General features: G+C 37.1%; 1 protein-coding gene across 2 annotated transcripts in view; it reads right to left on the bottom strand.

Annotated features, from left to right (window-relative positions):
* The window catches only part of XPOT (exportin for tRNA), a 42,287-nt gene extending 20,409 nt beyond the window's left edge, over positions 1–21,878 (bottom strand). Inside the window, exons 1-16 of one of the 2 annotated variants that reach the window (XM_040233370.1) lie at positions 21,857–21,878; positions 15,770–15,903; positions 12,083–12,165; positions 9,941–9,997; positions 9,052–9,121; positions 8,148–8,366; positions 7,103–7,287; positions 6,833–7,001; positions 5,474–5,710; positions 4,337–4,375; positions 4,140–4,202; positions 2,974–3,098; positions 2,450–2,594; positions 2,172–2,291; positions 1,732–1,826; positions 1,099–1,168 (exon numbers count right to left, since the gene is read on the bottom strand). In XM_040233370.1, the coding sequence (XP_040089304.1) occupies positions 1,099–1,168; positions 1,732–1,826; positions 2,172–2,291; positions 2,450–2,594; positions 2,974–3,098; positions 4,140–4,202; positions 4,337–4,375; positions 5,474–5,710; positions 6,833–7,001; positions 7,103–7,287; positions 8,148–8,366; positions 9,052–9,121; positions 9,941–9,997; positions 12,083–12,165; positions 15,770–15,829 (1,737 nt within the window). In that variant the 5' untranslated portion in view covers positions 15,830–15,903; positions 21,857–21,878. Of the gene's footprint in view, positions 1–1,098; positions 1,169–1,731; positions 1,827–2,171; positions 2,292–2,449; positions 2,595–2,973; positions 3,099–4,139; positions 4,203–4,336; positions 4,376–5,473; positions 5,711–6,832; positions 7,002–7,102; positions 7,288–8,147; positions 8,367–9,051; positions 9,122–9,940; positions 9,998–12,082; positions 12,166–15,769; positions 15,904–18,578; positions 19,095–21,856 lie in introns of those variants that run through there. The other variant, XM_040233369.1, reaches the window with a different exon arrangement.
* Positions 21,879–25,177: the final 3,299 nt, after the last annotated feature.

The following is a 25,177-nucleotide window of genomic DNA, read 5'->3' as shown; positions in this document are numbered from 1 at the left end:
AAATTATTTACAAGCCTAGTCTTAGATAAATTGTGTGGCGGCCTTATTTTATATATATATATAATATATACATATATATATGTATATTTTATATATATGTGTGTGTGTGTATATACATATATAAGAATCTTCTATCTTTTAAAAAAGAACGTCCTATTTAGAAGTAACTAAAACACTTATTAAATAACACTAGGACCAATCACGGCTCTAGGAGTTGAGATCACAAGTTAAAGTTGCTAGATAAATACACAGTATTTATACCCCTATTAAGCAGTCAACATTCAGTAAAAGCACTGTGAATCAAGTCTTTTTACACACTATAAAAAGGTTACAGGCATAGTACAAGTTCTTGTTTCTATGTGCAATAAGAAAAACAAAAAATTTCCAATATCCATAAATATGGCAAGGCTAAATATGGATCTATGAAAGTCTTTTAACGTAGATTTCTTTAGTATGTAGGCAAATTTAACCATATAATTCACTAGTAACCTTTCATGCAATGAAATTAAATAACCCATATACTCTAAATACTGATACTTATTTTAAAAAACAAAATATTTTATGTTTAACATTTTTCAAGTGTGGCTCCATTAATAACTCTCACCAAAATGAAAAAAAAAGTTAATGTCAGTAGTTTGCTGACATTGCCAGCATTTTACACAAAAACAGGTATCAGTCAAAATGTGCTTACAAGGTATCTTTTAAAGATTATTTAAATCTTTCTAGTGAAATAAATAACTGAGATATTCAGATCAAGCAGTGTTGAAATTCTTTTTACCTCAAGCCAGAAGTTTAACAATAAAATTTCAGTCTACTAGTAGAAGTCACTGAAAAGGGCTCATGTGATCACAGTACTAAACAGAGAATAATTTTGAAACTGAATATTTCTTCTCCAAAAAATACTTCACTGGCATTTAATAGTACAGAGAGCAGACCATATCTCACACTGCTAAATCTATCAGTCAAATTTTGATTCCCTTCTATTTCTTTTTTTCCTCTTCTATTTCTATTTACTATATCTCAACAGAGTTTTAGTAAATAGATCTAAGCCCTACATGCCCCCCACCCCAATTTTCATTTAGAAAGAAAGATACTTACAGGTGGAGAAAGCTCTAATAAATCTTGTATTCTATTCAGAATATCCTCAATGAAAGGATTCATTTGTTTACTGAATAAAGGCAAAAAGGAAAACCACAATTACATAAATAATAGTGCTTGGAGAAGTGCTGAAATATCAAATTCCTCTTTATGGCAGAACTAAAAAAAGTTCAGTTCTAAGGTAGTCACATGTCACCATTCAGACTAGCTATGCTTTTTTAAAATTACAATATTATAACCTAAGAAAAAGTAGTTTTCATACCTAGAAAAATGGTACTAGTAAAGAACAATATGACAGATTAAGTTAAAAAGGTATTTCCAAGGAATATCATCTTTAGAATTTCAAAGAAACCACATAGTTTTATCTACAGCAATAAAACTGTGAAATAACTAATGCCATTAGTAATGACAAGTGTTACCTATAAAAATATTCAAACAAATCAGTTTAATAATGAACAAAGTACCTGGCTAAAGAGAAAGAAAAGAAAGCACAATAAAAAAAGGAACATTTTATTTAAAAGCCTAAGAACAGAAAGAACTAAAACTACCATAGGCTCTTAGATAATAAGTTACATCTTACTTAACAATCTTAAAAATAAGAATTAAACATAACAGCCAAAATGTTTTACTTACTTGAGAGATTTAACAAATCTGGAGAATAGGTAAGCGGTTCTGCTCCGGACTTTAGCACTAGAGTGCCGCAGACCCCTGTGATCTAAGAAAGCCATCTAAAGAAACAGAGATACTTTTACTATTTCTGTACTTATTTAACATCTTTTATTGCTAATGTCATGACATGTTTTTGTTCACATCGAATTTTACTTTTTCGCTCTGGAAGAGAGGAACCAGGTACATATAAGTAAGCCTACACTACACACAAATAGGTCCTTGAATATTGTTTTAAATAACTGACTAGACACAAACTCCATTTTAAAGAAATGGAGGAGTTTTACCATGTTCAGGAATTTTTGAGAGCTCTGGAAAAAAGTGATAAAAAAAGATAGAATGCTATCTGTTCATTAGCTGAAACAACATCCAAAATAACAAAAGCTGAGAGTAAAGTGTATACTTACTAGTACACATGGAATGTGCTGAGGTTCAACTGTGAAAAACTTTTCATATCTAACAACAGTTTCGAAGAACTCCAATGTCACAGATGTGTGCTGATAGGAACTAACTCCTGATGTTACCAGCTAGAGCAGGAAAAAGTTAAGAAATCTATCTTCATTTACTGCAACATCAAAATGTCCCTGTAATAATGTATATTAAACTCTAACAATTAAGAAACTCACATTAGCTTATATGAAAACAGAAAATTAGGTTCAGAATAAGTTGTCTTTAGTATACTTACAGTTCGCATCATATCCTGCAAAGCACTAGCTTTTGAAACATCACCTGAGAAGTGAGCACCATGAGATACTGGAAGAGCTTCTGCCAACATATACAGCAATCTTATTGCCACTTCAACTTCCATAAACCGTGTAGTCTGCCAATTCCTACCAAGGTATAACATATCACTGAGATCTGAATACAAACTTTCTATACAACTAGTGATGCACTGGATAAAAAGACACCAACAAAATCCTCTTTAATTACTAACAAGTCACAGCAATTGTTAATTCTGCCAGGGAACATAATTCATATCACAGAAGTATAAATAACCAATGTAATCCATTTTATTGTTTATGTTCTGAAGAGCAGCATTTCCCCTCAAGGATCAAGATAAATCGAGGAGTCAAGTGCATTGTTTCGGAGACACACGTAAGATCTCAGTAAGTAACATAAACAAGTGAGTCACGTGAATCACTTATGGTAGGCCACCATCAGGGAGAGGAGGAAAGAGGCGACTTGTCAGAAGCAGATGGACACACTTACTGCAGTGTAGAACTGAACACTCTGCGGACAGAAGCCAGCAGCAACTCTGGTGAAACTTGAGCAAGCCTGTCCAACAGCAACTTCAGCTGTTTTCTATATTCTACAAACATGGCTTCATCTTCACCCTATGGTATTTTAAAAATTCCATTAAGAAACTTAGAAGACCTTAAGACACACAAAATGGTGAGTTCTTATTAGTTTTTTGTATTTACAAATTTAATACACTTTTATTTTTTCATAAATATTTATTTATGTAGGAAAACGCAGTAGTGTTTCCCCTCCTGCTCACCAATAATTATTTCCCAGCCCTAGACCATGAAAGCCTAGAGCCAGAAACAGCACAGGGAGGAGGTTAAAAACAAGAGTCATTATAACAGAAGAGAGTGACTGAGGGATGATTAGGCAAACACCAGATAATGGAAGGCTTTGGAAAACAAAAGCAGAAGTTTAAGCCACGATGGGTTCACACAGGGCTTTATAAGAACCTTAGCACCTTATGTATACTCTTTGTATCTTACTGCCCACTATAAGAACTGTAATAATATCACATGATTAAAGATACTATATGTAATGAACCTGGCACTTTGCAAGTGCATGGTGTGTTGGTGATCATAACCAGTATCCTCGTGTAGTCCAGTTTCTGAATGTCTGAAGTGGGTAACAGAACACGTTAGCACACAGCTAGACAGTACATGCCATTACTGAGTCGCCAGAAAGCACTCATGACTCTTGTGACTGATGGAAACCTGACTCATGACAACCCAGGAGAGGACTTTAACCACAACAAGTCCAGAGACAGTGAAGTGCCTCACTCCCACTCTCCCGTAGACAATTACAATCTGAGGTCCACCAATTGGGCCTCAATTCCTCTCTTATTAAATATAAAGTGAAATATGATCACGAACAATACTGTCAATGTCTTACCAAGTTCAGTGCTACAGAGTGTCCTTAAAAAGGTCATTTTCGAGAATTAGAGGACAAAATACAAAAACATGAAGAATTATGAAGTTTCCATTAATCTAAAAAGTGGTCAGTATAAACAAGACTAATTTTTAAAACAGTTCTTGTTTTAAAGGACTCTAAGACACTCAAAACTTGAAATAGTAATCTGATGTGGGTACATAATAAAATTAAAAACTGTTTTCTCCTCAATCCAAAATTCTTACCTCATTTTCAAAGTTATATTCTTCATCATAGGTTAATTTTTTCATAACGGCCAACATGATTGCCTAAAATTAAGAATAAAGTATCTTTTGTCAGTCTCCTCTAATTTCGTGTAATCTGAAATTAGGCTGTATTTCAAGGCAGACTGCAGATACAGAGTCTACTATTGGTTTAAAAGAAGCAAAAAGAAGTCAGTTACCTCTACATTAGCTTTTTGTTGATCTGAAAGCACTGTAAGCTGTTGAAAAGAAAGCAATCATTTATTAGGTTTCCTAAAGTAATACTTGCTTATCAAAATATTTTTCTAATCAGTATCTTTTCAAACATGCACACAGCTTTTCTGGAGGGCAGTTTGATAGTACCTTTCTATATGTGAAATGTACCTAATCTAAAATCTATTAATTTCACTTCTAGTAAGTAACTTGGCATACAGGCAAAAACATGTAGATAAACTTGAATTTTAAAGATACTTATAAATGTACTCAGCAAAGAAGCAGATTACAGAAGAGCAAAGTATGATCTCACCTTGTTTTTAATTAAGTTAGGCCATAAAAGCCTAGAAATCCACTATGAGGTGGGATTACCAATAGTGATTTTAACTTTCTTCATACCTTTTCACATTGCCTAAAATTTCTTAAAGTATGCATGCAGAAACATGTTATAACAGAAGCTAAACTCAGTTTCGAAAAATATTATCTTAAGCTTGACTCAATTCAACTAAATCAATGTAAATAAAGTAGGCATAGCTCTCACCTAATGTCATAATGAAAAGTTATTAATTCTTTAAAAGGCTACATGTATAATATATGAGATTCATACCTTCTACGTTTTAAGTTCTACTATTGGCAGCAACTCTCTAGGGGGAAATTTTTAATTATAAAAAACTTCATAAGAAATGCTGCATATGTAATTAAAATAACATCTTTAACAAAATTTCTACTGTATTTAAAAAACAAACACAGGGGACTTCTCTGGCAGTCCAGTTAAGACTCTATGCTCCCAAGGCAGGGGTACAGGTTCAGTCCCCCAGTCAGGAAACTAAGATGCCACATGATATAAGGCCAAAAAGAAATAAACACAGATTAAAAATAGAAGAAACAACCTAAACCTATAACTAATTCTGAAGCTTTTTAGTCTAGTGAATTTTAGAACCTGGCCATTTATGTTTTCCAGCTAAGAACTTTAAAGGAAAGAAAAAAGATGAAAATATATTCCTAATTAACAGTAAATATCACTAGAGTAGATAACTGAGTATCTTATTTTCATTTTCCTGTATTTTTCAATTCTCTATGGCTTTTCTATATTATCTACAACAAAGACTAACATAAGGACTTACCTGTTTCAAAATATGAAGATAATCATAACAAAATCCAATAATGTTAGAAGAGATGTCATCATCCTCATGAATTAGGAGCTGCAACATCAGCGCCACCTTTGTTTCAATAGCTTGCAGTGCCTCCTGAGCATTCTTGATATCCCCACTTTTAATTAATTTAGTCCAGCTAACTATCAATGACTGTCCCATTCCATTGACCAGTTTAGAAAATCTGGCCAGGAAGTCAACATCTTCTTCCTACAAACAATACAGATCTCAATTTAAAACCAACTACCTGAGAGGAAAAACTCTAAATTTTAGAATGGATCAAGTGCCAATTATAGGAGTCAATTTTAAACTAACATTAGACATTAACAATACTACCATTTTGACTGGGAAGTTTTAAGAGTCTGAATTCTTCTACTGTTATTATCCACTAACTCTCAAAATAACTATCTTTAATGATTACAGTCATGTAGACATTGTCAAATTATAAAAGTTTAAAAAAAGAGATCTGTGGTTTCAAAACCTTCTCTGTAAATTGATGAATTTAATAAATACCTTCTAATAAAGTTAATGCTGCCATATTATGCTTTGTGCAACTATTTACAACAGTCCTTTCTGACACTATTTAATTTGAACCTCAACTACATCACAAAGAGATAAAACTGCTATTAAAATAACTGCCTAAAGTTAATCAGCATTAGTGTTAGAACTCAAAATCAGGTTAATTTTCATTAATTATCCGTATGATGTTCTCCTACAGAAAGAGTTTTTAGCTTCACCATTTTAAGTTTTTTAATAAAACAATTATTAGCAGTGTAACTGACTACACTTTGTCAGTGAGGAAAATACCAGAGGTGTACTCCTGATATATCAACAATATAAAGACTTCTTAGTAATTCTTTATCACTGTCACAGGTAAAATTAAAAGTAAAAACCTTCAAATTCAGTTTCTAAATTATTAATTTACCACACTCACTTGAGCCCTAATTCTGCTGAGGCTGAACTCTAATAGCTCAAATGAATATGATAAAAATATAACATTTATAATGGAGTCTAATTTAGGTCAAAATGCACTGCCATGCTTCTTAAAGTGTGGTCCATGAAGAGCAATATCACAGCATCACCTGAGAGGCTATTAGAAAGCATAAAAGTAAGTACTATCCTAGACCTTCAAGTTTAAGTCTGATATAATCCATGGTCAAGGAAAATGTTACACATGACATTACAGCTTTCTGGACAGTGTTTCACTATTATAAGCTCAAGAAAGTTTCTAACACAAAAACAAAAATAAAGAAAAAGCAAAGTATATTTAAATTACTGCCTATCCTAGTTTGTTCTAACAATTTTCAACACCTTACACATAAATTTACTGACCCGGTCAATGCTGAAAAACCCAGCAGACTGTAACACTTGACACAAAGATTCTACCAGTTTCATTTTATCAACAGGATCCATTCCTTTATTTACAATTTCAAATAAACAATCACAGGCTTCTTCCCGTAGAACTTCTATTGACATATGACCTAGCAGCATATTTATAAACCTGGCAATGGAGAAAGAAAAATTCTTACAATATTTTCAAATTCATGAGCTTTATACACTGTATTATGCAGGTTTATATTCTTAAAATATAGATTTACTTACCTATCATTGGCTATAAGGGATAAGTCTATCCAAGAGACATAAGCCCCAACTACTTCAAGGCACTGGCATGTCACTTCTGAATTGGTATACTGATAATTTTGTAGGATTTGGTACCATGATTCCACCAAGTTTGGAATGCACTGTTCCCTCATGGTATCCTTTATGAGAGTATTCCTACGAGCCTCCTAAAAAAAAAAAATACCATATATACAATCAGATTACCTCCCAAGATAATGTTTGGTATCTGTATAATAGTTGCACACAGTATTTTCTCAACACTACATTTCCCGACTTGTTAACACATTCCCTGCCAGTATTTCCTATTTATCTGCTCTAAAATCATAACCTGTGATTCTAATTCTTCCTTCCATTTTACTTAGACATAATTTATTAAACACAAACTATAAAAAAAACACTGCTTAGAAATTTTAACCATGTGATAAAAGTTATTTCTCAGTATTATACAAACATACTTAAACTATTTAAGAGAACAGCAATAATGTAAACAATACTCTGTATAAATGTCACATTTAACATACAATAACCTTAAATCGTCAGACACATTTGAATTAAGCTATTTCCATTGTGTTCTTTAAGAAAAAGGAGAAAGTTATACTGGGTAATAAAGAAATAGAGAAAGACTAAGGTCATGGCCTATGTGATTATCTGAGAATACAGAAGAACCCAGCACTGGTACATAGCAAGGCTTTTTCCTCAGTCAGCAACTATAAAGTAACAGTAAATACAGGCCACATTTCTCTACAAGTTCATAGGAAAAAAATCAATTTGTTTGTTTCACTAGAGGAAGTTCCTGTCTGGTTAAAAAAAAGAAAAAGCTAAATGCTCTAATTTCACCCTACACCTGGGGAAAAAACCCCAATTTAAGTTCCTTTGTAAAACAAAATTCAAAATGTTGAGCAAATTTATAAGTATTCCTAATAAAGTTTTATCAAAAACAAAAAAATTCCTTCTTGATCCTTTCATTATGTACCCATTATCTCTTGCAATATCTAAATTAAAAACTTATTAGTAAGATGTTACTTGCCTCTGAGGTGTGAACCACATCACGGTCCACCAACTCTGAATCAATAGCCATGAGAATTCGGAGGTACAGATCTACTCCCCTTGGATTTAGGTCCACTACTGAGAGAATGTCAAAAAAAAACTTGGGCCATTTAGTGAGATATTCTGTAACAAAAAGCAAGGCGAAGACTTGGGCAGCTTTATTTCGTATGAAGGTCTTCTCTGGTTGGGGATTCAGCATCTGACAAACAAGAGATACAGTTCATAAAATTAAATGTAAATGGAAAAGATTCAAACATTGTTCTCCTATTTATCATTAACAGGCAAAATCCCACTAAACTGCACCATGGTCTACAACAGCTGTGCAGCAAATATGCTTGAGAATTACCAAAGTATTAAAGTTTAATGGGCAGAGTTTTAGTAGTTCCTATAACCTTTTCTAAGAAGAAAGCAAATTCAATGGTTTTTCTTCTAGCTGCTTGCTCTATAAGATAAATAAATATTCTAGCTACACAACTGTTTTAATATGTTAAGATTAGCTAAAATTAATGAAAAATAAAATACTGTGAATAAAGAACTCTACTGGCTCCTTTAAAAAGGACTCTTTGTGAAGAATCTGTTCCAGGAGGGCTCACCTTAAGTGTGAAAATTGACTTTTGTCTAGTAGTTAAAATAACATTTTAAAACCAAAAGTTTCCACCATGTGTCATGGAAAGAATGACAGCTTCTATTACTGATATAATTTTAAGTTACTGCTAAGTTTTTATCACTCGTAATCTTCAAAGCCAGCACTTTCTAAAAGAGCTACATGATCAAATGGAGGATAAATGAGTGACATTTTTGAGGTGAAGTTGCAAACTCTTCCAAAAATAAAAACTGAAATATCTGGCAATTTGAGGTATTAAATGTAAAAGCTACTATTTTACCTGAGCTTGAAGCCAAGATACGAGCGTCTCCCTAATTAGTTGTTGTTGAACAGTAGTTAGTTCTGAATATCTGTTCAAAATACAGAATAATGGAATATTTAGTGTATGTGGTTTTTAAAAAGTAATGGCCTCTTATATTTGAAACAGAGAATTTGTACAGCAATTACCTAAAATTCCCTATGATAAATTGGTAATAATTCTCATTGCCACTTTAAAGACAGGGGTGGGAGTGGCTGGAGGGGTATCAATATTGATCTTAGTTTTATCTGTGGTCCAAAACAAAATGGCAGCTACACAATTTTTCAAATGAAAATAATGGTCTCAGGTCTGTGATTTACAGAATAAATCAGGAGGCAAACTAAGGATCCTTGGGGCAGCAATTCATTGTTTCTGTTTAAATTAGGCACGGGTTTTTGGAAAAGTCAGTGGCAACCCACTCCAGTGTTCTTGCCTGGGAAATCTCGTGGACAGAGGAGCCTGGCGGGCTACAGTCCATGCTGTCACAAAGAGCTGGACATGACTGAGCGACTAAACAACAAGGCAGGGGTTCTAAATGCAAGTGCCTATACTGCCACTCTTCTTTAACAGAGAGTGGTCATGCAGTGATACAGGCGTGGTGTTGCCGTATCTTTTCATTCTTTCCCAGAGAAACTGGAATTTAACTTTTTCCTGTGTACTGACTGGATTCTTTTATGTAGCCAATGAATTCGGTATTTTTAAAACACCTTGGAAAAAAAAAAAAAAAATAAAACACCTTGGGATAAATCAAAACATATCTCAAAGCTGGATATGACACATAATGTCAATTTACAGCCTATGTTATGTCCCCAAAGAGGGAAAAATTTCAAAAATAGCCTCTCCCCACAAATCTCAGTGAGAAAAGCCATACTTGTATTTAACTTGATGTTCCAGTACTTGAAAGCAGAAAAACTTAATATGATCATCACTGAAAAAGAAAAAAAAAGAAAAATTAGACAAGGAGAATATGAATTGGGGAAAACAAATCAAAGGTAAATAGCAATGAATAACTCAGGCCAAAGTTTCTCAAACCAGATCTTTGGCTTATTGCTCTCAAGTGTTACATTCACATTCATTTGTAAGCTAAGATAACTTTATATAATATTCAGTGGAAATCTGACAAACAGAATAATCCCAAATTAAGATTCACTTTAAGTACATACAGTGCTTTGCAAATAGAGAGCATTCCCCTCAATTCAAGACGTTAGGATTCCCAAAGCAATTCTTACATTTTATAACAGAAAGGATAGATGTAAAATGACAAACGGTAGAACAGCCAGAGACTCAGTCAAGTCAGAGATGGCCATCAAAGTCATACTTAAACTTAAAAGTTCTATTGCAGCAAAATCCAAAGCAAGAGAAGTCTCCTAGACTGGCAGTCCAGCCCCGAAATTCATACAGAAAACCAGGTTACAAATATATTGCCTTAGGGATTCCCTGGTGGTCCAGTGGATAGGAGTCTACACTTCCACTGTATGGGGTATGGGTTTAGTCCCTGCTTGGGAAATTAAGATTCTGCATAGTGCATGGCGAGGCCATTCAAAAAAAAGAAAAAAAGAAAGAAAGTAAAAACAAATATATGACCTTAAAAAGGGTGGGGGTAGTAAAAATCAATATCCATCCACTGTCCACTTCTAACTGTCTCCCTAGGAGTGACAACAGAGATGCAGTGAGCTAGCTACAAGCTCTGACCAAATCCCTTTAATGAACAACAATGTTCTTTTTAGACAGTTGGTTTGAGTCAGGCATAGTCAAGGAACGACTTTTCATATACAAAGCTAACTATAGCCAATGTAAGAATGGAGGTATTGTCTTTATTCTGATTACATCCCTTAACCCCTCCACCAAAAAAAATTCGCACTTAAGAAAATAAAACCTAATTTTTTAAAGTTTTTAAAAGTTACATTTAATTAGCATCTTTTCTAAGACCTTAGGGTTTCTATTCTTATCATGGATTGCACTGAAGCTTTAATTATATTATATAAGACTGAAATTTTTCACTCAAAATATAAACTACAGGGAGCCCTTAATTAAAGCCAGCCCTCATTTACTCTAAGACATAGATGTTCTTCAAAATTAACTTTCACTAAACTGGAACACTTGGTTTCAGCTATAAAATGCAGTGACTGATACTCCCAGCATGCAAGAAACCTAGGTAGGAATTCTCACTGACCCCTATAAACTTATTTATACTCTTACTAGTAGAGTTGTTGTTTACAACCAGTCAGTGTGCTTCCCCCAGTTGCACTAGGTGCCCTGTACTTCTTTTATATGTAAGTAACTTAATTAACTACTATATAAAATAATGCAGTGAGTATGATGTGTTTCTATTTTTGTGAAAATTAAGTTGAATGCTTTAGAAAGAGTTCACAGAAAGTCACACTGCATGGGAGAAAAAAAACTTGTACATGTGTATTGTGGGCCAGATAACCAGAAGACTTGGAGATGTGGGAACAAATAAATAAAAGGTTTAGAAAGCCACATTCACTGTTCTTCAATCCACTACAGGGACCCAAAGCAGAAATTGGAGAGGATCAATTATGGGGGCAATTAGTATTTTCAACATTAAGAATCACAAAGTGATTGTGGCACATACACAAAGAAAAATTGTTGGTCCAACATCAAAAGATTAGTAACTGAATGTTTATGCACTAAATTAAAAATTAAGATAGATAATTTCTGATTACCTTCTTTACCAAGTTTTTAGAAAACCAACCATCCCTCCTCATCATAAGAAAATACAGAAATTTCTACTGTACTATATGCCAGCTGGAATCTACTATTAGGAACTCAGAATAAGGCAAAGAAAGGATAGTTTTAATGAAAAGTGAATTCAGAATTGGCCAAAATTTTTAGTTTATTATTTTTCTCATTCTACATGGAATAGTTTTTTAAAACTAAGTCATAAAATGTTTTTATGAAAGCCTTTTTCAAACAGATAAATAAAACAATCCTGCCAAGTTCATAAAAATTTAAAGTCTTCTACAAGTTATGCAAATTTTGCTTTAATTACCTGTATGTCCTCTGAGCCAGAGCTTCTGCACACACCTGCCAGGCATCTGGGGAAATCTTTAACTGTTCAAAATAGGCCAAGGCCTGTGTAATTGCAAAGCAGAATATGCATTTGGAACAGTCAATCTCAATTCTCTGCCAAAACTCAACAAAGTTTACTGAAAGTAGCAAACCAACTACAGTGACTAAAAAAAACAGCTAAACATTGAATTCAGGCTTCTGAGTAGGTGCAACTGAATGATTATTCCTAGGAAATAGGTTAAGTAGAAAACAAATTCCATCAGTTGGATAATTCTAACTTGCTTCCTTATGGGAAAGGAGACAATACAAAAATGCCCTGCAGACCTCACTGGGTTATTAGAAGAATCAAGAGAAAACACTCCAGTGCTCTGTCAAGTGCTATACTCCTGAGGTACATGCAATTATAAAATGGGATATAAAGAATACTTTTCTTATTTAATATCAAACATGCTATTAAAGTGACTACCTATAAAGGATGAAACATATTCTGTATTATCATTTGATCTACCATTTAACAGAAAAAGAGAATTATTTCCATTTTTCCACTGCATCAGTAAGTTTCCTAAATGGTGAGATTAAAATCAGAGTTCAACTGCTTGATATGAATTTTAGGGAAGTACCAAATAACTGAAAAAGTCAAAGCTTTAGGGAATGCATTTCTCATCCCTGTATTCATGAATTCTGGGTCTTGTTATAAGAGCAAGTATCCTGTAGAACAGATGCCGCACCAAGTCCATAGCCTATCTACCACTGTTGGGAAAATACAGGTGACTCATACTCTTCCATTTGTATGCTGCAATGGAGATCAATGACAGATGCCAGTTTCACATATGACAACAAACAGTAATCTAAGTGACTTGCAAAAAATCTCTCAGTCAAGAAAATAACACATAATCTCTAGAAACACTGCTAAATGAGTCTGAAGCAATTAAGCACATACCTTGAAATGAGTTGAGGAATCTAATTTCAATTAGCCAATATATATATATTTTTAAATGTGGTTTGTGCCTCATCAATGTTGTGAAAACAATTTTATCAGTCTTGATCAGCAATTTAAAAAGTGAAACAGAACAGAGATATTAGAGTGCACTGCACCTAGCAAGAATAACTATTATTTTGTATGACTTGTTTTACTTATGTGTGTACATGTCATATATTCATGTGTGTATATACATACCTATCCATACACATATACTGGGTCACAATATAAAATTATTTTTTCCTTTGGGTTAGAGGTTAAAAAAAATAAGTTAGAGTCCTTGAGCCACAATGAAAGATCTCACACAACTCAACAAAAGATTCTGCTTGCCACAACTTAGACCCGAGGCAGCCAAATAAATGAGTGAATATTCTTATTTATTTTATAAATATACACATATTTTAAAACCTGCAATAATAATGGAAAGCTACTGAAATGGCAGTCCACTCCTGTATCTTTGCCTGGAAAACTCCATGAACCATGGAGCCTGGCATGTTATAGTCCATGGGGCTGCAAAGAGTTGGACATGACTGAGTGATTGATGCGTGTGTAGTCAGGTGATGGTTTCCTGTGTTACACAATTGTATGCATGAGGAAATGAGTTTTTATATGTTGTCTTAATGGCTGTTCCCACTGAGAGAGGACCAGGTAAAAGAAGCGAGTAGATGAAGATCACCAAATACTATCATAAGGGTAAATAATGGTTGCCTTTAGAATTAAGAATATAGGAGCTTAAGCAGCAGAAAAAAATCTAGTTCAGGTGTCTAACAATACTTATTCCATAAAGCCTCGAGTTTCCTTTAGGAGTATCTCAGGGGCCAGGGAGGGGAAAGTTTGAAGTCAGTCTTGCAGACTGTATTATCATTTAATAGTTCACTTACCAAAACAGGTGGGGGAGACGTGATTCAGCTGCTGGAACTGTCACTAAGTTTCAAGCCAAAGACAGATATTCTATTTTTTTAAGTGGTAATAACTTGAAAATTTTCAGTTTTAACTATTCTTTGCACTCTGAATCCACGTGATACTAGCATTTAAAAAACAACAACAACACTGTAGCAATGATGAACAAGTCAGTTTTCATCGCCCAGTTCTGCTATCTCACACCTTTCTAATGCTCTACTGTCTCTAAGTGGCAACAGAGTCAGTTCAGTTACTTAGTGCCCAGGTAGAAAACAGAACTATAGACAGACAACTGGGAATCAGGGTTGGCAATCATTTATATTACAAAACTGAATTAAGTCCCTACTACTCAATTCCAGGATCAGGACTATCAGAACTTACTTTTCCTTACAATTCCTTATTTTTCATTCTAATTATTACTCGGGTTGGCTTAATGGAGTATAAATTAGGGCTGGATCTGGATGTGTAACATATGCCTATGACTGATAGAACCCATTTTTATTGCTGAAAAACCTAACTTCTATAATATTAAAACCACTGTCAAGGTACTAGTTTTATTTTCTGAAGAAGAAAATCATGGCACATTAAAAAAAAAAAGTTCTGATGGTGGAATTTAATTATAAAACAAACGATTTCAAAAAAGGAACATAAAAAATAACAGAAACTTATTTAATAACTAAACTAATAGTCAAAAGCTATGTAACACCAAGCTAAACGAAAGGTACAGATTTATTATGCTTCAACTATGTTCATGACTAAGGGTTTGAAGGTAGGTAGCTAAAGCTCCTATGAAAAGAAATATTTGTCCATATACACAAGACACAGACTTTTAATGACTTTTCATGTCCTAACCGGTTTGATAGGTATCTTGTAATTAGCTATTTAAATCTCAATTCTTGTCATTTACCTCTATCTGGAAGGCTGGTTACTTCTTTTAACAGCAGAGACAAGTACACAGTACTATCCTGGAAATCCCTGCAGATTTTTTTTTTTTTTACTATTTAAAAAAATTTATGTAAAATTGTTGACTTTTATATTTTGTAAATTTTTAAATATTTTATATTTTGTAAATTGTTAACTTCATTTAGCTCATTTATAAAAAAATATCCTTTGCTATGACAGCAGAAAGTAAATGACTCTTCATCCATTTACCTTATACTTCAAACCACCCACACATCTTTAAAAAACTTAATTACAGGCTTGTTCTTTAGATTCTTCTTTTATCATTTAGCCATGATTACAAGTGTATGCTACAATATGTTTAATTGTTTATACTTACCCAAATATCCCAGTACCTCATAATGGATTCTTTGTCATGTAATCATTTTATGTAACCTGAGACATGGTATATAATACCTGCTTATTTACCTGTCTGCCTGATTGAAGTAACAAGATTGTTAACTACCACTAACACGAGGGTTAAACAACTTGTTTAGACTAAACTAAATCAAGCAATGGAAAAACATCATATGTACGCCTGCTATTTTAGCAAAGTCCCTTGAACAATACTTTGCATTATAACTTTCAAATAATTATAATGATGTGACATAAAGACTTGCCTTAAATTACAAGAGATTTTAATACTGTTGTTAAGCCAACTACAGAGAAAATAAATCACAATCATTCACTGTTTCTGTATTCAGAATATAGTGAAATACCTCAGATTTGTTTCTCTGTTCATTTCCATCCAAATTAAACCTTCATCAGATGTGTATTTCTGATTCAAGCCCTCTAATGAAAATGTTTATGTAACGTGATTTAAAAAATGATTAAGCAGACATGACTTACCCTTTGTCTGAAGTCTGAATCAGCATTTGGATTTAGACCTAAGAGAGCCTGTTCATCCATTCCTGCTGCTATACTTGGAGTTTTCTGATTACAATAGGCGTGCCCTCTAATCCCACAGAAGAATCCACAAACATCTGTACACACACACAAAGTTGAAAGAAAAAAACACTTGATAAGCAAAATAGATGCTTATCCTGAATACCATTACAAGCAGATAACATTATAGGAAGACGTTTAAGAGTTCAAAGAACTTCCTTTGAAACAATCCAAATTACAAGTATAGAAGCCTGTCTCAGAAGAGTGGGTCTGCTAAATAGTCCACTAATGTGTAATTTCTAAGGTATGCCATTGAGGTTTTCAAATTTCTTTTCTTCAAGATCATCAATAAAGTATAGAAAGTAATTATTTTTACTTGAAATAGAAGCATCTAATTTGCATTGTTACTATCTCCAATAAAGTGCAACTGTGCAACCACATTATGTTCAAAAAGAAATACAAATTCAGATTATGTTGCTGTCGATTTAACACTGACTGCTCTTATTTAAGAACTTTTTTAGTCTCTGGAAAGCACTGCACTTTCCTCACAATTTAGAGTCTAACATTTTCAAGTAAGAACACGATCAGCCCCAAAGGCAACTTGGTTTCTGATAAAATGTGTATTTATTTGCAGAAATAAAGAACAAGCTCTACCTGAGGTAAGGAGGCCTGGTCTTACTACTCTTAAAAGGCAAGAACCTGGGGGGGGGGGGGGGGGGGGCACAGGGGGTGATGAGGAAGGGGCCACAGCCTTTCTTGGGAATGGTGAGGCCAGGATTGAATCCAGGTTAGAAGATTCTTACTACAACATGCTTTTCTGTCTCCCCTTGGTTCTGCCCAAATCAATGATAAGTCAGAATGTGTTCTGAGAGCCTTGGAGAAGAAAGCTCAGCTGCTTCTCCTACAGTTAAGGCCATACTTGCAGATTACATCAAGGTAGTGTAACTCCCTACTTCCCTCAGGATTAAGATCCACTTTTCAGTGACTGTAACCATTCTATACTCTAGCCATGCAAGACAAGCGGTAGTCTACCTTTCATCTTCGCACACACTGCTCCTTACTTGGTTAACCCCTGCTTGTCCTTCAGAACTCAGCTTAGAGGTCACTTCTTTCAAGAACACTTCTTTGACCCCTACTGTTCAACTCTCCCAAACTGGATGAGATGCCCCTCCAAGTGCTGATAGGTTGTCACTGTCTGCTTTCTACTTTTCTCTCATTAACCTTAAACAGGAGTGACTGAATATTTGTCACTATGTTCCTAGAACATAATATAACATAGATTTTGGATTTGCAAGGATTCGGATTGGCACTCTAATCTTACTTTCAAACTGGGGCCACGTGGACAACTACAAAAACTGAGAGAGCCCTTTCTGTGAAATAGGAAAAAAAGAGCACCTGCCTCATAAAGCAGTAAAGACTTCAATGAGACAAGGTATATAAAGCATGACTGGCACATAGTGGGCCCACAATTCATAATTCATCGTATCACACTAGAAAACTGGCATTTTGAACAGATGGAAAAACAAAGGCATTGTTAAAAATTTGATGACCATTCCCCTGAAAAATGCACACACACAAAGAAAAGACGATCTGAACTTCTATGAATCCCAGATCGAGAAATTCTGTAAAAGATTTCTTGAATATGGTATGGCTTTAGGGAAAACTTCATAAACTTGGTCACTTTGATTCTATCAAGGGAAACAGCAAGCGGTACTAAGGAAAAAACATTGCAAATAAAATCTAAGGAAACAAACTTGTTACAGTTGTCAGTAGAGAAAGAATCTCCCACGGAGAAGGCACTTGGATAATAACAAGCAATGGTAAATCACCTACATGTACGCAAAAAACCTGAAAAGTTATAACCTGTGCAAAAACGTGACAATTTTCCTAGCAAAAGGTTGTGCATGAACACATATCTAACATGGTATAGCGGTGCAGGCTTAAACATTTGTTACAATAAGATAAACCCTTCAATTACGCATCTAGCAAATGTTCTGGGGGAAGGCAAGCAAAATACTTAAAATTTTAAGCCCTAACTTTACTATGGATACCCATTAAATCAAGAATCAAACAATCTGGAAAAAATTCCACTACACCTACTGAAAACTGTTCTTCAGTTCCAAGGCTGAATCTTTCCAGCCTTATACTACCACGCTGACAAGTCGCTTTAATCAAACGTAACTTCCCGCAGTAACACTAATTAGCACTTTCAAAAAGTAATTTTTTTCCCCTGGTTAGAAGGAAACATCATGTTTCTCCACTCTTGCAGAATTGTGAGGAAGGGAAGAGCAAAAATGGCGTGTCCGTGCTGGCAAATTACTACAGAGAAATAATACTTTTTTTCTTTTTTGTCCTGGGACGGGGTGGGGGTGGGGATCAAGTTTGAGGTCTCTGCAGTTGAAACTGCTGAGATACGCTACAACTATTACAAACGGGCTTAGCCACTTTTACTATGTGGGGGCCACAGGCGATGGGGGCCCTCCTCCGCCGGCCTTGCCCCTTTCCTTCCCCCGGATCCCTCCCCTAAAAGAAGCCTCGTGGCAATTGGAGTGATGAAACACCGGGCAATGAGCGGCCACGCACAGGGAACGCACTCCGCCGCAGCTCGTACTACCACCCAGGCAGCCCAGCCTCGGGGCGCACCGCCATGGAGAGCCCCCGGCCCGCACCCTCTCCAGCATGGGGGCTTCCAGGGCGTGTCTTCCCGGCCAACTTCCCCGCAGCCTCGCGTGAACCGAACTGGGTCCGAGTCCCGCCCCAAGCCCCGAGTCACCTTCCCTATCACTCCATCCCGCCTGCCCGCCTGCACTCCCGAGGGCCGGTCAGTGGAGCCGCGCCGCAAGCAGGGAGCGAGAAGAGCGGCCCTCGTCCTCGTCACCGTCGTCCTCCGCCACGGCCGCGGCGCTAACGCTGGAGACGGAGCTGGCCGGGGCCGCACGCCTCTCGCTGCTCTGCGTCTCCTGGCGCCTTTTCTTGCGTGGCGCCGGGCAGGCAAGCTAGCAAGCCGGCGGGCGGGGTTGGCGCCCCAGGAAGGATAAGAGCGCGAGGGCCGGCTAACGCCGCCACGGCCGTCGCCGCTGAGTCAGCGCGAAGCGCGCTCCCCGCGTCGGTGCCGCGCGGACCAAAGCCAGCAGCCTCATGGAGAAGGCTGAAGACAGCCCGAGGGCCAGGACCGGGAGCCTACGACTCCCAGCATGCAATGTGCACGCGACGCTTCCGGGCGACGGTACGCACACGCGCACCGGGCGCTCGCCGGGAGGCGTGGTCGCCGGGGCCTCTGGTGCATGCCGGGATGGGGGTCCGACCGAAATTTTTCGCGGCCGTGAAGTGTGGTGCGGCGTCTGTGCTGGGGCGAAGATCCGTAACCATCCCCCCACATCCCCAAACCGGGCCTGGTTTGCTTAGCATGTTCCTTAAAGACTTGGGGAGGTAGTTGGTAGGTTAGAGAACGGAGTCCCGGAGAGCCGCCTGTCGTGGTCCAAACCACGTGTGAGTCAGTTGTTTAATTTCTCTTTTATGATCTCACATGTTCCCCAGCGTGAGCATCCCCCGACGAGCGCTGAAAATTTTTTGTCAGTTTAAACGTACCAGTATTTTTGTCATTCGTGAAAAGATACTATTTACTTCGTGTGATACTGTTACTTGGTTTATTCATTCACCGATGAGTTTAAAATACTGAATAGAGATAGTATAGGCTCAAGCTGCGTAGATTTGGATCCCAGCTCGTCCCACACCCGTTACCCTGCTCACTTATTGTTAACTTCAGTTTCAGGCATGTTACATAATCTTATCTGTGCTTCAGTACGATTTGACTTTTCTCGCTCAGTAGTGTCCAACTCTTTTCACCCCCATGGACTGTAGCCCACCAGGCTTCTCTGTCCGTGGGATTTTCCAGACAAGAATACTGGAGTAGGTTTCCATTCCATATTCCAAGGGATCTTCCCCGCCGTGAGACAGAATCCGCCTCTCCTTCATTGGCAGGCGGATTCTTTACCACTCAGCCATCTGGGATGCCCCTGTTTGCTGCTAAGTCACTTCAGTCGTGTCCGACTCTGTGCGACCCCAGAGACGACAGCCCACCAGGCTCCCCCGTCCCTGGGATTCTCCAGGCAAGAACACTGGAGTGGGTTGCCATTTACTTCTCCAGTGCATGAAAGTGAAAGGTGAAAGTGAAGTAGCTCAGTCGTGTCCGACTCTTAGCGACCTCAAGGAGGCTCCTCCGTCCGTAGGATTTTCCAGGCAAGAGTACCGGAGACCAGTGCCATTGCCCCTGTTTACTCATCAGTAAAACGGTGTATGCTAATAGTACCTACCTCAAAGGCTCGTTGTGAGAATTGATTTAATACTTATGTTTGACATACAATAAGTGCTCTGTATTTAGGTTTCATTTCTGATTGTTAAATATGTACTGAATATAGACTAGGTTACCCTCAGTGGGACTACAATGAAAAACAAAACCTGGGAGAAGGGAATGGACAGAAAAGTAGAATAAAATTAATGTTGACTATGCCAAAGCCTTTGACTGTGTGGATCACAATAAACTGTGGAAAATTCTGAGAGATGGGAATACCAGACCACCTGACCTGCCTCTTGAGAAATCTGTATGCAGGTCAGGAAGCAAGTTAGAACTGGACATGGAAAAACAGACTGGTTCCAAATAGGGAAAGGAAAACATCAAGGCTGTATATTGTCACTCTGCTTATTTAACTTCTATGCAGAGTATATCATGTGAAACGCTGGACTGGAAGAAACACAAGCTGGAATCAAGATTGCCTGGAGAAATATCAATAATCTCAGATATGCAGATGACACCACCCTTATAGCAGAAAGTGAAGAGGAACTAAAAAGCCTCATGATGAAAGTAAGAGGAGAGCGAAAAAGTTGGCTTAAAGCTCAACATTCAGAAAACGAAGATCATGGCATCCGGTCCCATCACTTCATGGGAAATAGATGGGGAAACAGTGGAAACAGTGTCAGACTTTATTTTTTTAGACTCCAAAATCACTGCAGATGGTGACTGCAGCCATGAAATTAAAAGACACTCCTTGGAAGAAAAGTTATGACCAACCTAGATAGCATATTCAAAAGCAGAGACATTACTTTGCCGACTAAGGTCCATCTAGTCAAGGCTATGGTTTTTCCAGTAGTCATGTATGGATGTGAGAGTTGGACTGTGAAGAAGGCTGAGTGCTGAAGAATTGATGCTTTTGAACTGTGCTGTTGGAGAAGACTCGTGAGAGTCCCTTGGACTGCAAGGAGATCCAACCAGTCCATTCTGAAGGAGATCAGCCCTGGGATTTCTTTGGAAGGAATGATGTTGAACTTGAAACTCCAATACTTTGGCTACCTGATGCAGAGAACTGACTCATTTGAAAAGACCCTGATGCTGGGAAAGATTGAAGGCAGGAGCAGAAGGGGACGACAGAGGATGAGATGGTTGGATAGCATCACTGACTCCATGGACGTGAGTTTGAGTAAACTCTGGGAGTTGGTGATGGACATGGAGGCCTGGCGTGCTGCAGTCCATGGCGTCACAAAGAGACAACTGAGCAACTGAACTGAACATTTTTGAGCATTTATTATGTGCCAGAAACTGTTCTGAGTGTTTAGACATTAATCCTCACAACAACACGCCCATTTTATAGATAAGAAAACAAATGAAAGTTAAGTAGCAGAGTTGGGATTCAAATGCACACAGTCTGACTCTAGAGTCTGTGCTTTCAACCCGTCTCTCAAATGAAGGTTCATTAAAGGATGATGACACTGTAGAACTATTGTACTGGTTCTTCCTATAAATATGCTGAGGCACCTCTCATAACAATAAAATGTTGTTTCTGTCCCATATTTCCCTTTTCTTACAATTGCCAGAGTACTTGAAAGAAGCATAATAGATAACATTTATATATTGCATTATGGATTATAGTATGTCTCCATATAACTTTTCTAATTTGTTCCTTTTAGCTTTTAGGGATGGAGCAGATATCATCATCATCATCATCATCATCTTTAATTTACAGTTAAGGAAACCAAGATCTATTTTAAGTAACTTACCCTAAGTCACATGGGGCTTTCCTGATGGCTCAGTGGGTGAAGAATCCACCTGCAGAGCGGGAGACACAGGAGATTCAGGTTTGATCCCTGGGTCAGGAAGATCAGATCCTCTGGAGGAGGAAACGACAACCTACTCCAGTATTCTTGCCTGAAAAATCCCATGGACAGAGGAGCCTGGCAGGCTACAGTCCAAAGGGTCACAAAGAGTCAGACATGACTGAGTGACTAAGCACACGCATACACCTAAGTCGCATAGGTAGTAAATGTATTAGAACCCTAAATTCTTGAATCTAGGCTTCCTGTCTTCAGGATACGATACATTTTTGCCTACACTTAATCCTCCAGTCTCTCACTTTTTGTAACATATTTTCTGTCCTCAAATCATTCTACTGAAACTTAAAATTATCCAACCCTGTGACCATTTTTATGAATTTATATCTATTTTTCCTTTGACTATTTCCTTTCTCCTTGAAATTATCTCCTCTCTTAACTTTGACACTGTGTTATCCTCAAACTCTTTTATTTCATTTTTCTGATGACGCCTCCTACTTTTATTCTCTTACCACGTCTTCCCCAAGGCTGCCTTCTTAGCTACGTGGCTTTCTGTTTTCTGCCCTTGCTCTCAGTAATTACTTCCACATCTTCAGCACTCATTTCTATGAAGATCTCCCCTTCTCTATTTCTGGTTCTAAGATTTTGTACTCTCAACTTGTGTTACAAGACACACATCTCAACCAGTACACGAAGTCTAATACATCCAGAAACCAAAGTCGATATCTTCCCCGCAAAATACATCTGACTCCTGATGTGGCCCTTTCTGCCAACGCATGCAGCTCCTCAGCACAACTCAGCGCTCCTGGGATCACTTTTGTTGCTTTCACGCCCAATGACCCAGTTCAGTTTCAGCATAGCGCTATCACATCTGTCCTTTCTGTTCCTTTCCTTGTTTCCTCTGTCTGACATTAGGCTTTCAAAGCTTCTCTGCTGGATTTACTGAAGGAAACTTACCCATTACTTGAAAGTTATCTTCAGGTGGTAAGACTGCAGGTGATTTCTGTTATGTTGCTTGTACCTTTTTTGATTAAAACAAATTTTTTCCCCACAGTGAATATGTATTACGTTCTTAAAAAAATTTTTTTTAACTGACTGTAATAAAAGGGAAAAAAAGGAATAGTTTCATTGACTTTGAGAATTTATTGAATGCTATCTCTCTCATGAAGAGACTACATTTCCACAACCAGGTTTATTTAATCATTTCTTTGATGTGCTTTTTTTTTCATACCTCTCATGTCATTAATATATTTTGGTTTTGTATTAAATTTGTATGGTTGTCTTACTCACCTAGTAGTCAATTCTTGAAGACTGAAAATAAGTTCTTTCTGATTCTGTTTATGGATAACAGCTTCTCAGTATTTGTGACATGTACTGAATTGAACCCAAAATAATATAATGTGAGCTGATAAACACTGAGTTGTGTGTCAAATTTTCTTCATCGCAGTGCTTATTAAGCCTAGCGCCATTGTTGCCAAAGCTCATTTGTAATGGGCTTCCTGGCAGAGAAAGAAGTTGGAAAATAGGTCAGGTGAGCTGTCTTTATTGGGTTCTAGTTCAATCATTGGTTTCTTTTATAGGAAGTGGGTGTGATACAGGAAGCCTGAGGCAGAACAGAGCACTGGGGCATTATTTAGTAAAAGAAATGTTTGCTTTAATCTGCTTTGGATGGTTCCTTAGACTTAATTATAATGACATGTCTCCTCCATATTTCAGTTGATTGCTAAATACTGTAGATAATTTAAATGGTCAGTATCTGTTAATACTATGTAGAAATACCAAGGTATTCCGAATTCAGACATTTAAAAAATTCAGCTTCTATTTACCTACTGCAAACTTCAAGTATCTCTCTTTACATACTGTCTGTCCTTATTTTCAGGTTGAGAGGTGGGAACACTTAGGATCCTAAGAGCCATTGAAGGGTACTTCCAGTTTGAAATCCTTACAGGGTTCTTATGACCTGTGGCCCACTGCTCACTTCTCCACCAAAAATGCAACTAAAAAAAAGAAAAGGTAAAAATTCCATTCTTTTGTTTGTATGTTTGTGTATGTAGATTATATTTTTGTCTTGAGCTATAATCTAAAATGTAAAAAGTTAGGCTTAGTTCAGTTCAGTCGCTCAGTCGTGTTCCATCTTTGTGACCTTATGGACTGCAGCACGCCAGGCTTCCCAGTCCATCGCTAACTCCCGGAGTTTACTCAAACTCATGTCCATAGAGTTGGTGATGCCATTCAACCATCTCATCTTCTGTCGTCCCCTTCTCCTCCTGCCTTCAATCTTTCCCAGCATCAGGGTCTTTTCAAATGAGTCAGTTCTTCGCATCAGGTGGCTGAACTATTGGAGTTTCAGTTTCAGCATCAGTCCTTCCAATGAATATTCAGGACTGATTTCCTTTAAGATAGACTGGTTGGATCTCTTTACAGTTCAAGGAACTCTCAAGAAGTCTTCTCTAACACCACAGTTCAAAAGCATCAATTCTTTGGTGCTCAGTTTTCTTTATAGTCCAACTCTCACATCCATACATGACTACTGGAAAAATCATAGCCTTGACTAGATGAACCTTTGTGGTAATGTCTCTGCTTTTTAATATGCTATCTAGATTGGTCATAACTTTTCTTCCAAGGAGTAAGTGTCTTTTAATTTCATGGCTGCAATCACCATCTGCAGTGATTTTGAAGCCCCCCAAAATAAAGTCTGTCACTGTTTCCACTGTTTCCCCATCTATTTGCCATGAAGTGATGGGACCAGATGCCATGATCTTTGTTTTCTGAATGTTGAGCTTTAAGCCAACTTTTTCACTCTCCTCTTTCACTTTCATCAAGAGGCTCTTTAATTCTTCTTCACTTTCTGCCATAAGGGTGGTGTCATCTGCATATCTAAGGATATTTATATTTCTCCTGGCAATCTTGATTCCAGCTTGTACTTCATCCAGCCCAGCATTTCTCATGATGTACTCTGCATATAAGTTAAATAAGCAGGTGACAATATACAGCCTTGATGTTCTCCTTTCCCTATTTGGAAACAGCCTGTTGTTCCATGTCTAGTTCCAACTGTTGCTTCCTGGCTTGTATACAGATTTCTCAAGAGGTAGGTCAGGTGTTCTGGTATTCCCATCTCTTTAAGAATTTTCCAGAGTTTGTTGTGGTCCTCACAGTCAAAGGCTTTTGCTTAGTCAATAAAGCAGAAGTAGATATTTTTCTGGAACTCTCTTCCTTTTTTTGATAATCCAATGGATGTTAGCAATTCGATCTGTGGTTCCTCTGCCTTTT

This window comes from Oryx dammah, unplaced genomic scaffold, assembly GCF_014754425.2.
Source record: "Oryx dammah isolate SB20612 unplaced genomic scaffold, SCBI_Odam_1.1 HiC_scaffold_29, whole genome shotgun sequence".
NCBI classification, from domain to species: Eukaryota; Metazoa; Chordata; class Mammalia; order Artiodactyla; family Bovidae; genus Oryx; species Oryx dammah.
The sequence above is the reverse complement of the archived record's forward strand: the minus strand, read 5'-3'. Positions and strand labels throughout refer to the sequence as shown.